A 15902-nucleotide genomic window follows, 5' to 3' on the forward strand; every position below is an offset into this window, starting at 1 on the left:
TAGCAACCTAGTAAAATTAAGCGTTTCTCTTTTGAATCAGTCAATGGGTTATCTTAAAATATTTATTTGCGCAGGCGACTTTTTTTGGCGGTTTTCTGGACTATCGCCAAATATATAAACCTTTATTGCAACCCAATTTACGACCCAATTGTTTTAAAATTTTGTCTACCCCCCCTAATTCAAGTGTCTAGATTCCAAATATGTAAAAAAAAATATATGTTTATTCAGAGAAAGTACGTTTTTGTGTCTGATTTCGTAACTTAATTAATAGTTAGCACTAATTAATTAGCATATTTGAGGTCACCCCCAGGAACCATTAAGATTGACACTTAGTTCGTGAAAATCGGATCATTAGAACGAAAGTTATTCAGGGTGATATCTTTTTTTTTTTTTTTTGCGGACTGTACAGCTTTTTGAAAACAAAAAGTCGGATTTTTTGGCACATCCTAACGTCTGTTTGCACTAAATAAAAGATGACTTACAACTTTGCAATTTTTATCCATATCTCGCACCAATTTCTAGATAGAAGTGCTAACTGACAAAAGGCTCATCTTATAGGGAATATCCATTTTACCACACCTAGTAAATGAATAAATAAATCTCACTACCTCCTATAAAAGAGGGATAAGTCAGTCACCATAGTTTGATATATCTGAGTTTAGTTTCTTTAAAACTCTTTAATTAAACCTTTGAAATCATAATTTATGTCCCGTGATTCTTTGTTATAATTGAGAAACTATATTAAAATAAGAAACCGCCATTTTAAACTAAGTATTAAAATGTAAACAGATTATTACTATTATATTTCCTAAGAGGCATAGACGTTAAAAAATTAAATTTGCCAAATAATCAATAAAATGAGTGAAAGTTCAAAAGATCATTTTGATAGTTTTATCGTGGTATTTCAGAGCGTGGCATAAAAGCTAATTATTTGGCTTAATTTACTTTTCAGTTTTGTGTTTGTTACTAAATGTTTGTTAATAAGAACTATAATTTTGGAAACCAGAATTTCCGATGAACCATTATCATAATAATCAGTAAAAGTTCTAAATGAATGGTTTGAATACCATGTAAATTGCTAGAATTGTGAATTTTTTTTCAAATAAATGTCTTTACCATTAGAAGTATTGCTATTTTTGCAGAACTTTTCTCACCGTGAAATATACTAAATATACACTTCGAATATTCTACGTATTTTTAATAAGTAGTATTACTTATTACTTACTCTTGTGTTTTAGAAATAATCGCGCAACTTTCCTGACAACCATTTTTGTGAAAATTAAAAATCTAAATTGGATTATTATTTTAAGTGATTATCAGAAGATTATTTCCTCATGGCTTTTTATATAGTGATCAATGTTTACGTATTACGATGCAATCTCGATCATTCTAGGGAATTTTATTACTAATTTGTGCAGACAATACAAGCCCGTACTATCTTTTATTAAACATAAATTTTTTTCAACGGATCTGGATCTTTATAAAATATGAGTCTACAGTTTAAAAAGCATGGTTGACAATTTGGGATCCTTAAAATTAAGTTTTATATTTTGAGTACCTATTTCGTCATTTCTTGTACTAAACATAATTTTATGCAAAAATTATTTTTCACAATTATTTATTTGATAAGGAGAAAAGTTTTTGTTGGTTCATAAAAAAGTTGTATGAGACACTCACTTTTATACCAAGTAATTTTGAACGTCTAATTCAAAATTTGAAAGGTATTGATTGAATAGAACTGAAAATTCGAACTAAAGATTTTTTAAAAATTTTATTATTGAGAAACAGATCGGACAATTCAAATATTGCATATTTTCTTCCTAAGTTGCACTGTTTGAAATGGGATAAAAATTTTTATATCTTGTGATTCAAAAACTTTTCAACCATTAGTTATTAAATAATAAAAAATTATAAATAAAAAAATTAATATTTTGCATGAAATTATATTTTGCGAAGCGAATTATATAAATGCTTGCAAACAACTTTTTATTCACTTATACAGTTACAGACATGCAGCTAAATACTCAATAACTGAAATTAACATTAAGAGACCGAACTTTCTTTTACTATCTTTTTATCGAAACTAACTTTCTTAAATTGCAATTACCTACTCCTATATTTTCAGGATCAAGAAGTTATAGATTGAAACAAATAATTGCTAACTTAAAGTTAACGCGGTTTTGAATCTGCCCAAACTGAATTTAAAGAAAACGCATCTTCTACCAATAGCAAATTTAATCTTTGAAATTAAAATATCATGCTTCTGCGTGAAAATTGGATAATTAAATCAAAGTTATCAAATGTCATGTTTTTTACTATGCGTACTGTGCATCTCATTTATCCCCTTAATTGTTAGTTAAAAGGAAACGTTTAACAGTAAATAAATTATTGCCTGGCAGCCTTAGCCTTTTTTTTTATTCAATCGCAATAAGTCTTTATATTCCTTAGACAATTTTATGCGTCTTTTATAATCTTCAGGGCCAGGATTGCCTGGTTGGTAGGGCACTGGGCCCATGTCCAATAGGTCGTGAGTTCGATTCCCGCAGACCGAAAACCCTCGGTGTAGTAAATGGTGACTGATGCACTTTGAATCTGTCGGGCTCAAAAAGTCCTCCAAGTTTCCATAACAAATCACTACGTCTGGGGGTACTGATTCAGGAGTTCCCTTGTCTTCTGGATTGAGTTCAAAATTACAAGGCTACGGAGTTGAACATTGGTTGTCGTAAACCCAGAATTGGGTCTGTTGTTTAACGACGGTTATAAAAATTCATCTGAGAATAAAATATTTATCTTCAGATGCATTGAAGTTGATAAAATGTTTGAATTCACAAATTCAATAGATGCCGATTTTGTTTTGTTTTGATCTAGTTTTTCCGAGAAAAGGTTGGACTGTGCCATTTATAAAGTGCTGGATTAGTTTAATAGTTTTGGCACAATTAAATGAAGTTAGTACATAAATGAACGTTTGATTATGCATGTTTGATTGTTAAAAGGATTTCTTAAACAACTTTGTTGTAGTGCTTGACGAAGAGATTGGTTTCTTAAACAATCTTAGAAACTAGAACATTTTTTGAATCATTGGACACTCAATCCGTACATAAAACAACACGAAACAGAATATTTCAAATTATTTTATTTAATCGTCAATAGCTTTAATAGTAAATGATTTCAGACATAAAATATTTTGTAATAAAAAAATTAATAATATATATGCAAATGTTAAGCGAAAAATCATCCTTTTTTTTACACAAAAACGGCGGAACACAGAAAGATCTAATTAAGAAAAACATATAAATGTAGACAATATTATTTAAAGTCTTGACTTTAACTGAGTCATACCATCAACCGGAAATCACGAGAATTGTTAGTGTTTTATAGATATGCGAATCTATAATAGGAATGGGAATCTATAATAGGAATCTGTTGGATCACAAAATCCTCCATGTTCCCTCAATAAATCAATTGGAGATTGACCATTATCTGGTTCAGGGCAAAATTATGATCTGTGGATGTATTAATGGGTCCGCCCTATAAACGGGTTTTGACGTATATATGTGGACAAAGTCGAAATCTTGGCCATAGATGGCACCACTGGAAAATAAGAAGAAGCGCACCCTCTTGATATACTATATAATGGTATACTGGTATACGACAACAACAACTACAAATCCATAATGTAATTTAGATACCTAAAATTTAGACACATAAAATTGAGTTCCATTTTTAATCTTTACTATGGACACTTCATAGGATCGCCACTAGTGTTCCACCCTACAAATTCATTCCTGTTTTGCTTTTTTAACCAGGCATATAGAGGTTGAAAATATTCCAGAATTGAGGCAGAATCCATTTTATCAGTTTTTCCTTTTGTTATCAGTTTCATGGCTTCTGTCCATGGTACTGAGCTACCCAATTTGAGCATGTCACTGAAAACGAAATAATATCTTACTTTTTTTAAAAAAAGTTCTTCAGTATGTTTAGTTTTAACGAAATAACAGTTTAGAAAACAAAATTTTATTTAATGTCAAGAATAGACAATCGAATGGTTAAAAATCTATTCTGCGGTTCTGATTTAAAAATAACTTTACATTTTTATTTCTTGAAAAATGTGTATTTATTTATTTAACGTCGGTGGTTAGTAATTAAACTTGAAAATCTGAAAGAATATTCAAACTTATCTTTTTTTCGGTTTAGAAGTGTAACACTTATTGTTTGAAAGAAATATTAAGTAAAATATTTTTGGATGTATTTAATATTGTTTATGAGTTTACAGCTAAAAATTAAGAAAGATAAATAAAAGATATTCAGAAACTGTAGCCAGGCAATAGTCTCTGAAGTCAGGCTTAAGGAGCTTCGCTTTTGTCGAAATGATCCTTTTTTACCACATTATTTGGAAGCTTGGGCAATAAACAATACTTACGAGACATATTTTTGTTAAAATGCCAAGATAATAAAATTTTTTTGGAGTGTTCAAAATAGTGTAGTTTCAAAAGAAATTTAGTTACTGTTTTAATTAATGTTGCGATAATTACCTTAGAAGTTTTCCTGCCTTTTTGTTTTTATATATACTGCATTTATGTAGAGGGCCTTTGTGGCCGGCTTCCTCACAAAGAGCTTGATGAAATTGAAATTGAACTATTATACTTGCAAAATACCTGAAAATTATATAAAAAATATTTCATTATTCTTGATGTGACAAAAAAATGCAAAAAAGCAGTAGCAATAACAATAATAACTTTTCTAAATTCTTAATGTCTCATTTTATATAAAGTTACAATAGTTGGTTTACTTTATTTACAAATACTATTATCTCAGATTATAAGACTTTGTATTTATAAAAAAATTTAGATTTCTTCTTTTATACTTATTTTAGGTAACATTATTTTTGAATTATTGTGTCAATAAAAAATTAAAGAAATATAAACATGTATACAGTGAGCGAAATAAAAAAAGTGGGACATCCAAATAACTTATGGTCTAATTATCGGATTTATACGTTCTGGAATGAAATTGTAATGTTTTGAGAGATAAAATTAGAATATACAAGCTCAACAAACAATATCCTAAGTTATGGATTTAGATTCAAAAACTATACTTTCTCCAGATTAACATCGATTTTTTTCCGATGGATTCGCATTTGTAGCATAAAAAAATAGCATATAAAATTTCAACATCAGCTGTGAAAGAATGGAAATCTTTTCTCTTTTCTCAGGGTCAGCATTTAGAACGGTATCATATACCTCGATATCTAAAGTCAAAGCCTGCTCAAGTGCTCCGTTTGGGATGTTACCAAGTGCAGATTCATATGAATTAACGATAACCTCTCTACTTTGTTACAAAACAAAATGCATTAATCACATTTGTCTAGTTCATAAAAAGTAAAAACTTTCTTACAGCGATGAAGGCAGCCTTAAATGTCACAGTAAGGGATTTTTTTTCATTAGGCACAATATTTACTTCATCTTAAGTGCAAGTAGCTTGTTTCTATGTTCGTATAAAAGAATGCAATTTTTATTGTTTCCTAAGATAGTGTAACGAGGAAAATGTTTTATTTCGTCTTCAGTAAAAACTCGTGTTGAGCTATTTCTAATTAACGAGGCCCGACACTGACTTATAAATTCCTTAAAGATTTGTTAGAGCGTGATAAACCTATTTTTCGATATAAAATTTAACTTTTCTTGCTCATTCCATAATGCAACGTTTTGAGATAATTCAAGTTAATATTTGGTAATGATGTTAAATAACTGATATAAATATTTTAAATTCAATTCAAATAAAAAAAAATCCTCAATTCATTGCTAAAAAATCATTTAAGGAAAATTAAAAAGTTTGACATCATATTTTTTTATTATAAATGTTAAAACCTCACTCATGGGGAAAGATTTTTTAACACTCGAGAATTATCACAGGGAATTACTTGAAATTACTAATTGAAATTTTAAATTTGGCAGGTCTCTTGTAGATCTCGGAAACATTTTTAACTTAGTTGTTTCCGCCTGAAATCATACATAAAGTACAGTTCGCAAAAGAAAAAAAAATTAAATAAAAAAAAAACACGTACCTCCCTGAATAACTTTTGATTTAATGATCGGATCTTCACATTCTAGGACTGATTCTTAAGAAGGGGTCGTCTGAAATGTGCTATTTAATTAGCGCAGATGATATTTTAAGTTACGAAATCAGACACAAAAACGTGCTTTCTCTGAATAAACATATCTTTTTACAAAGGAATCAGACTTCTGATCCGCAAAATATAGAGATCAGCCGCAATCTGGGAAATATGGTCCCCATAGTTTGGTTAGAAGAGCAATAAAAAGTTAAGTCTCCTTAATGTTAATTTCACTTTTTGCGCATTTTGCCATATGTCGAGAATTTTCTGAGCAAATTGAAATTTTTTGTACATTATTAAAAAGGTCGTTTATCCAAAGATAAGAAAATTCCTTGTAAAAAAATTTTAGTAAAATTTTTTTAATTATTTTATTTAAGAAAACTCGAAAAAAATTTGAATTGTAAGGCATTTAGTGTTTTTACGTCACCTAAAAATACATAATTTTGCGTGTTAAAATACAAATTTGAGGAAACTCGTCGAATAGTTTCTGAGAAATCGAATTTTAAATAGGAGACTTCTTTAGAATTAAATTCCTCAGGAGCTATTCAGCCAATTTTGCTCAAATTTTACCTTTAAACCTTTATACCTTTTTCGAAGATTCAAAAGTTTTTATACCTTTCAATTTTTATACCTTTTTCGACTATTATTTTACAAAACAATAATAAATAATAAATATTTACTAAAATTTATTTTTGCGTGGAAATATCGTTGGGTAAACGAATTTTATAATTGTACACAAAAATGTCTCAATTCACTTAAAAGGTTCTCGAAATAGGATGATATACGCAAAAAGAAAAAATAACTATAAGAGCTCCAAACTTTGGACCGCTCTCCTGAGCAAATGATTGGGACCATATTTCCCAGATTGCGGCTACCCCTACATTTTGGTAGTCAGAAATCTAAATCAGTCGAAAAAAGGCATATTTACTCAGAAAGTAGGTTATGTGCCTGATTTCAAAATATCTTCTGCTATTTAATTAGCATCAATTGATCAGCCGTTTAGCCGGTGGTCTATTTTTTTTATTTTGCACACTGTACATTCGCAGTTGTTCATACGCAATTTTTTTTCTGTCAGATGTCTTAATATTTTTCCCTTTACCCAGTCCTTTTTTAATTCAAAATCCGCACATTAAAATGGTCTTCTATTAAGTCTCGTAAGATATTTAATTTCATGGTTGAGGAATAATTTTTTTTCTCATTTCTGAAATTATTAAAATAAATACCTTAAGTAAGTTATATCGGCTCCTACGTGGTACAATGCACCAGCATCAAAATCATCTTCACTTCGTAAAACCGGAGGACACACCCCCTGATAATCGAGCCTGAAAGAATATCAAGAATAAATATTATATTACAGTCAAACTTGGATCATTGGAAGTAGAATGAGTTAGAGAAAAAAACTCGAACAATCATAAATATGAATTGCATATATTCAACTGAACATAAGAGATAAATAAAAAGATTAGTTCAAAAATCAAAGGTGTAACACATAAACTTAATTATGACCGGTTTTACAATTTAAAAAAAATTATAAATCGAACCTTTTTCCTTGCGTAGCTATTCCAGAGCAATGAAACATTTAATACAAGTATGTTCCAACCGTATTGAATCTCTCGCAAGAAGTGGCTCTAAGACCGGAAAGAATATATATATATNCTTGTTACTTCCTTACTTATCGAAACCATTATTTTACTACTAGAATTCTTTTCTTTCAGTATAAATGTTATAACAAAAGTTTGAATTTATATATATATATATGCATATAATTATATACACTGTTGGGGATACACTGCCTGCCAGCACACTGGAGCCTGGAGCCTCTGTGTTGTCAGTAGAAAAACCAAAGCTGACAGTGCCCCGAGACCCCGTAATGGATAGACAAATGAGAGAAAATTATTACAAGAATTGAAAAGCACGGAAAAATAATGAACCACCAAACACTACTTAAAAGTACACATAGTAAGATTTGAAAATGAAACTCCCACTTGTAAATAAAAAATAGTTACAGTAACAGTAAGAATGAAATAGAAATTGCCAAATCAGTAAGAAAATAATATAAATAAATCACGTGCTGATCCCTATTTGTAAATCTTGAACAATAAAACAAAAATATATTCAATGAGCAAAAATTTTTTTTAAAAAAGTGCTGCCATCTGCTTTGGAAACGAAATCCTAAATTTCACTGCCTATTTATGCGGCCTTCAATATCGGCCGAGCTATTTGAACGTTTTTAAAATATTTTGAACTAAAACATCAAAAATATAACAATTAAAATGAAAACTATTATTCTTTAAGGTAATCCTGAAAGTCCATACAGCTGAAAGAAAATCTGTTTTATTATTACAAATAAATTTAAACCTAATAGTGTGACTAATAAAAGTATTTTTCTTAAAAATCTTAAAGTAAAGGTTGGAATTAGAATGTGTTAAACTAATTACATTAAATTTAAAATACTTCCTTTTATCGTGGAATCCAATGAAAATTTTATTGTTAAGAATTTTAATATGATACAACGCAATGAATATTTATGATGCAACGAATATAAAATATTTAAATATCTAAGAATGTCATAAAATTCTATTTTTGGTTAATGAGATCTTTAAAACAGTGAACATCATTGATGCTATCTTAAAAATATTTGGAAAAAAAGATCAGTATAGTCTCTAGTTTTGTTCATATAAATGGAGCTAGATGTAAACGAATGAGAAAATTAATAAATCTCTCTCCTGAACGATCTAGAAGATTTTTGAACTATTTTTAGGATTGGGGGCTGAAAATTACACTTTTTCTTCACTGTCCAAACTTTGAGGACACTGCATGAATAGTTTCGGAGTTATACGGGAGAAAGATACACAGGCAAACTATACATTTTATTAATATAGATTGCAGAAATGATGGACATGTAAAATTCAGACCACATAGGTGAATATTTGTTGCAAAATTTTTAAGAATTTTCAATGATTTTAGTTTAGCGCCTAAAATGATTATGGTAAAAGACGTAAAGTATGATAAATATAGTTTCACTTTTTAAGGTCATTTTTTGTATTCTACCTGCTTTTTTAGCATGATGACATAAAACATTAAACGCGTCTTGCCAAAATAAAGGTCATCAAATGCATTGATGTCTTACTGAACCAAATTTCTAAATTTATCTAAAATTTATTAAATTTAATTTAAAATGATTTATTCATTTAAAATTCTCATAATTTTATTCATTATCTAAAAAACGTATCTACAATAATAGTCTGCAATTTAATTATGTGCTCTGTTGTGGATTATACAAAATTAAATTTTAAGTGCTAAAAAAGTCCCTGAATTTAGAGCCATTCTGCAAGAAAGTCACTTATAGAGAGATATATATGATCTCTCTCTCTCTCACACACACACTTATATAGAGAGAGATATTATATCTCTTAAGGGACTTTCCTGCAAAATGGCTCTAAATTTAGGGACTTTTTTAGCACTTAAAATTTAATTTGTATAATTAATAACAATGCAGATAATTAAATTGCAGATTATCATTGCAGATAAGTTTTTTAGATAATGAATAAAATGAATAAAATTTTAAATGAAATTATGAAATTTAATAAATTTTAAATAAATTCAGAAATTTGGTTTTATATATATATATATACGAAAGCACTAGGCTCCGCTAATAAATAGTTATGAAAAGAAGCAGCAGCTGAATAGAAATCAAAAAGCTAACAGGCGTATTTTTATGCTTTACCTTAATTTCCACCAAGCTTTATTGAGTTCACTTTTGTCTGTAGACCCATTAAAAATATTCGATCGCCAAAGATCTACGATCAGTCCATGTGGCTGAAATGCTATTTTTTCTAATGCCATGTAAAGTAGAATATTGATTTCAGTTTCTGTAGAACAAATAAATTAGCTTATTAGTACAAAACATTTGTTTTAAATTAAAATTTTAATGGTAGAATAAATAATTGTATCAGTAATTCGCATTTTCTACTAAATAATAAGTTGTTTATTTTAAAAGGAAACAATGATTTCCCTGAAGTAAAAGCTTTAAGTTCGGAAATACTAGTTACCATAGTTATTAAATATTATAAATAAATTTTTATTTGAATTATATTCAAATGTTTTACAATGAAATTGCTAAAATAGTGTTCTAGTAATATTTTAGGAATTATCTTTGAAAAGGCAACAAAGTCTTTTTTTTTTAAAAATTCCTTTCTGTTCTATTTTACAAATTTCTATGTTTAATATCATATAAAAGCTTTATGTTGCATTTGCTAGAAATGAAAAAAACCATAATAATTAATTACTTAAAGTTTTTAATTTGGAATAGACTCTATGATATAATTTACTTAATTACTCTTTTAAAGTAATTTATATGCATCTTTTTATTTCAGTAAGTTTAGCATAAAGATTTTATGTGACACTAAAGAACCATACCATGACTGAATAGAAAAAAGATCCAAGAAGAAAAAAGGCAAATACAGTTTCATTTCTAGTTGAATGTATACACTCATAGTAAAATTATTAAATAATTTTGTTTACATTGAACTCTATTTTGAAAATCATAAATGTTGTTTTTTGCTCTTGGTCATGTTGATCAAATTACCTGGATCGTCTGTAGCTTCTTCTAAGAGACCAATTCGTTCTAAATAATCAGTGGTTGTTACAGAAAGAGCTATCAGGTCACCAACAGCTTCATGAAATGCTAAAAGCAAAGGTGAAAAACGATTAAATAATCTCTCTCTATCACAAAATCGTTAGAGACCTCAACGTTGTTTAGGGTGGGCATTTTAAATTAAATTTTGCTTTGCTGATCAAAAACTTTTTAACTTAAAAAAATTACGGAGACTGTAGAAAAACGTACAAGTAATACGATGGAATAAGAAACTTAACATTAGTTAGTTTGAGAATTAGTATTTGTCAAACTTATAGCAAAAGAAATGCATGTAAAACTTCTTCTTTCGGGAATTTACATAAAAAATCATCAACATCATTTTTCAATAAATCAAGTGAATTTGTCTTAAGATGGCCTTACAACACGAAAACAAAACGTGAAAACATTTATTACGGTTGTTTCTACGTGATTGGAAAATTTCATCATTTATTTCAACAACCAAATTTCCGATATTCACACAAGAATTGGACTCCATTAAATTAGTAGTTATGTATGATTTGAATAAAAATTTAACCTTAAATAACAACACTTAAAAACAGAGATAAGGAAACCTATCTCCAAAATGTGTTCGTTTAATCCTTTTTTTTTGTGTCAATTGGTTACATCTAAGTTCTAACAAAAAGTTTGAACTAAAGATACGCTTTTAATGTAACATTTATGCAGTAGACAATTCTAATTGTAGTTGACACGGATCTATTGTTATGCGATGTCTTTTGAATGATTGCAGTGAAAATATGAGTTTTTTTTAATTGTTAAACCGTCAAAATCACCGTATTTACTAGAGAAAATAGTATGCTATTGTAAATTAAGTTTTGTTGGCGATAATTTTAACAGAAATAAGTTTTCCTCGAAGATAGTGGCGTTTCCACAAAACTCATGGCATGAATAAAACCTGAATAAGACTCAATTACGTACGTGTATAGTTTTTTTTTGAGTTTGAAGTTGTGTCACATACTATTTATTAATAGTTACTCTTTGATTTTGACGTAGTGGCACATACTATTTATTAATAGCTACTTACAGCCATTGAAATATAAATTTTATCTGACTCAACTACATAAAACTAATGCAACTACTAAAAGTAATACATGACATGCATATTATACATAAGAAACTACTTCCTTGATTATACCTTTTGTGATATTATGTATGGAAGGGGTATGTATGCAAGAGCATATGAAAGATATAGCAAACGGTACAGGGTACAGTACAAAACTGTACAGGAGAAATCTTTCAAGATGATTAAGCGAAAGTTCATTCTGAAATAATGCAGTTTTAACAGTTTATTTCCGTTTCTTTGATTTTACTTGCATACTAAGTAGCATAAAATGGTGGATATCACTGCAGTACCATTATTGGAATGAAAGCCTTTGCTCAAAATAATGATAAAAATAATTTTCAAGTAGTTTTGGAGAACGTTTTAATCGTTAAATAGCGCAGTTTCCATTTTAACACTTAGGTTTCTGAGTATTGTGCTGCTATCCAGTAGAAGATTGAAAAAAATCGTAAAGTACTTATCTGGTAACAATACTACGCAAGAGATTGATTAAAAAATATCACCGTCGTGTATTGTGTAGCTCTATAACTATACTGCTTCAACTCCATTAAGTGCATATAAACTGTAAAATAAGTCAGCTGTGCTAGTTCTTGAGCTACTATAGGTTGATTCCTTATTTTATTTTAGAGAAGACATTACATTGACCTAATTATGAGCTTACATCAGTACAAAAGTGAGTTTAATAATATCAAAGTTAAAATTCAACTCCGTAGCCTTGTAATTTTGTACAAAACCCTGAAGACAAGGGAACTCCTGGAATCTGGTATTGCTAAACCAATTCTTGATAGAAATATTCCGTATTTGCTTTACATGAAAAGGAAAAATACTAAAATTTCCCGCAGTTACGACAAGACAAGAGGACTCTATGGTCGACTTACCACTGAATATATTTTACGTTAGCACTGTGGTCAAGAAGGTGTATCGAGCAGTCATCGCTGGGATTCGAACCTGGGTCACCTTATTGGGAGGGGAGTGCTTAATTCCTTGAGCCATCCCCACTTAATTTTGATGAATAAAAAGTAACAGTTTCCATGTCAATATTTATGCATCTATTCATAGTGCTGTTTATATAGATAAATTATAAAGTAACTAATACTCGAAAACTGCGATAGTAGCTCGTCAGTTCCCGTGTTACTATCGGTAAATTTTTTATTTTATTCTTAAGAGCAGAGATTAAGTTGCAGATAAATTTAGTTAAGTGTAAAATATTCTATTTTTTTATAATGTTTTCCTAAACAGGAAATTATACCTGGATGAGCTCCATGTCTCTGATAAAGAGAAAGATCTTGTACATGCAAGTAGTATTCTATGTGTCCCATTTCATGATGCACAGTGGCTAAGTTATCCATATCAACTGAAGTGCACATCTTAATTCTGAAAAAAGCAATAAACTACTCATGCTGTGGAATACTGTCCATTACTTACAATTATGCTCTACACGAAAAATTACATTGATTTAAATTTCTGACTTAAACAAATTAAATCAAAATATTTATTTCTAAATTAAGGTGCTCTGCTTTCTGATCGCCTCTCTCATCATTCCCTTTTTCTTCAATCAGATTTTATCGCTTTACGATGAACGACTTGTTATAACTAAATTAAGAAGTGTTTAGTTGTAATATCTCGAAATGTTCAATCGTATGAATTGAGATTTTGTTTCACGAATTTAGTTTCCGATTCCTTCGAATTAAAATTTAATCTAATTATTCTACTTGGTTGCCATTTTTTTATACTTCCAATTTAATTTTTGGTTACTTTAAGAACGCGTTAAATGTTTTTGTCCCACGAGATTATTAAGTACTGGGGATAAGAGTCTATGCCTAATTCATGAATTATAAATATTCGCTATTTTAATAACGTATGCTAACTAGGCACATTTTTTCGCAAGATTGATAAAAGTAAATATAACGTATTTTTTATTTAAAAATTACAAAACGAGTAAAAATTATAGATACAGATTTAAATAAGTTTATCATTAAATGCTGAGAAAAGAGGTAATACCATAGAAATGCCTTTTAATAAAGATACGCCGCTTTTATTTTCGTTCTTTTTATTTGGAATAATGAACAAAATCGAATATTTAGTGAGAAAATAGGATAAATAAATATGATAAGTAAATCCCATTAAATTGGGGATAAAGAATATTTTATAGGCAAACAATACATTTATAACTTTCATTAATTTTTTACTGGTGGCAACAAAAGATAGCTTGATCTTTAATGAAAAAGCTACATCATACCTAACGATTTCTTTTTACAATGAGAATGTTCGGAGTGGTCATAATTTTCATGTACATAAATTATATAAAACCAATACAATAACTCATTGCATTATCTTTAAAAAATTATCTAAGTCGAAATTATTAAACATTTTGAAAGATCACGGTCAAAAAAGTTTTGAAAAAAGAAGTATTTGTTATGTGTTACGAAAGAATAGTGCTAAACAGAGACGCATTAAAATATCCATTGTGCATAAGTTAAGACTAGGGCAGTTCAAATGAATGTTGGAATTTTGCCAAATGGTAGTTTGCGAAAAAGGCAAAGCATAAACCTTTCTTCTTCAGAGACACTAAAGAGGAAAGCATTAACATCAAGTTAAATTATTCAAACTCACTAAAATTTCACTTAGTATCTTTTCCCAATCTTCTTTTTAATTGGTTCATACCAAATTCAAGTAGTATTTCATCAATTATTATGAATTTAGCCCTTTTATAATGAAATAAGAGCTCGAAATTAATTATTGATTTGTAATATTTGAATTTGAAGCCTCATTTAAAATGCATAAACATATATTCAGAACAGACATTTAATATAGGCTTTAGATTCGATAGTAAAAATGCAGCTTCAAAGTTGAAACTCAGAAGAAAAAGAAGGAAACAGAAAGATGCAGAAGAAAATTGCAAATAAATTACGACAAGGAAGAGAAAGATGCTTAACAGAGTAGAGGAACAAGATCAAAAAAGATAATCGAATAAAAGAAGGGATGTTTTGGAGGAGAGAATCAGATTTGGATGGAGAAGAAAACAGATTTCTAAACATCTGGAAAGAAAACGATACTGGAAAAGTAATTATCGATGAAATATTTCAAAATCTGAAATGAAATCAAGGTTGGTGTCTGAGGACTGGTAACCATTGTTGAATATTTTCTCCAATCCAATTCATATTTTCTCTGTTTCCTTCTTGTAACTTGTTAGTAATTTGTATCTCTGTGTGTCCTCTTTTCAATCTCAGTTTTGACCGTGATAAGAACCCAAATTGTATTATATATTTTTGTTGTCATTATTTGTTAATCACTAAATAATCTTTTCATGACAATAGCATTTTATAAAATAATCAGCGTTTTAAACATTAATAACTTATTAATCACAATTGAAATTTGAAGAAATATTTATAAATTCTATTTCAAATTTGAAAATTATTGTTCACAATAAAAAAGAAAACATTGTCTCCATCTCACCTAACATCGTTTCCATCAAAGAAATACCAAGCAGAGGGGTGGCACACCATTTCTCTGTTGAGGGGCTTTTCGATAATGGATTTATTCCAGAATTCTGGTGGCATAGGCTTCAAGCCAATAGACGTAAAGAATTTTTCAGCTATCTTGAACATATCCAGAGGAGTTATGTTCTAAGAAATATGAAGGAAGGAAATAAATTAGTTACCAGTTGTTCTTTGCACATTATTTTTGATGTATAATGCAGTTCCTTTTAAAACGCATCAAATATTTTGACAACAGTATTTTCATATAATTGTACAGTTTTTCTTAATACTAGTGGGCTGCGTCCCCTGCGCGCTAACGCTCGCCAACCCCTGAAAATTGCTACGCAATCTTATATGGTTTGCTTCGCGTACCAAGATCGCTTCGCTCGTTACTAACTTAGGTACATTGCAAATGCACACAATTCTAAGAATTCAAAACAATCATTCAAATCCATATACAATCCATTTTTAGTAAATACTAAGTCATTAAAATAAATTTGAATTCAAATAAATGACGTGTAATTCGTTGAACTTATTAGAAATGTGCTATAGTATAATTCGTGATGTAAATCAAAAATCGTCAAATAAATTAAGTATAAA

General features: G+C 29.1%; 1 protein-coding gene across 2 annotated transcripts in view; it reads right to left on the minus strand.

The window, feature by feature from the left end:
• Nucleotides 1-3115: 3115 nt before the first annotated feature.
• The window catches only part of LOC107445555 (angiotensin-converting enzyme), a 37462-nt gene continuing 24675 nt past the window's right edge, over nt 3116-15902 (minus strand). Inside the window, exons 8-14 of one of the 2 annotated variants that reach the window (XM_071183502.1) lie at nt 15280-15449; nt 13073-13197; nt 10698-10796; nt 9837-9981; nt 7333-7431; nt 4533-4655; nt 3116-3926 (exon numbers count right to left, since the gene is read on the minus strand). In XM_071183502.1, the coding sequence (XP_071039603.1) occupies nt 3734-3926; nt 4533-4655; nt 7333-7431; nt 9837-9981; nt 10698-10796; nt 13073-13197; nt 15280-15449 (954 nt within the window). In that variant the 3' untranslated portion in view covers nt 3116-3733. The remainder of the gene's footprint in view (nt 3927-4532; nt 4656-7332; nt 7432-9836; nt 9982-10697; nt 10797-13072; nt 13198-15279; nt 15450-15902) is intronic. The other variant, XM_071183503.1, reaches the window with a different exon arrangement.

This window comes from Parasteatoda tepidariorum, chromosome 7 (genome assembly GCF_043381705.1).
Source record: "Parasteatoda tepidariorum isolate YZ-2023 chromosome 7, CAS_Ptep_4.0, whole genome shotgun sequence".
Lineage (NCBI taxonomy): Eukaryota > Metazoa > Arthropoda > Arachnida > Araneae > Theridiidae > Parasteatoda > Parasteatoda tepidariorum.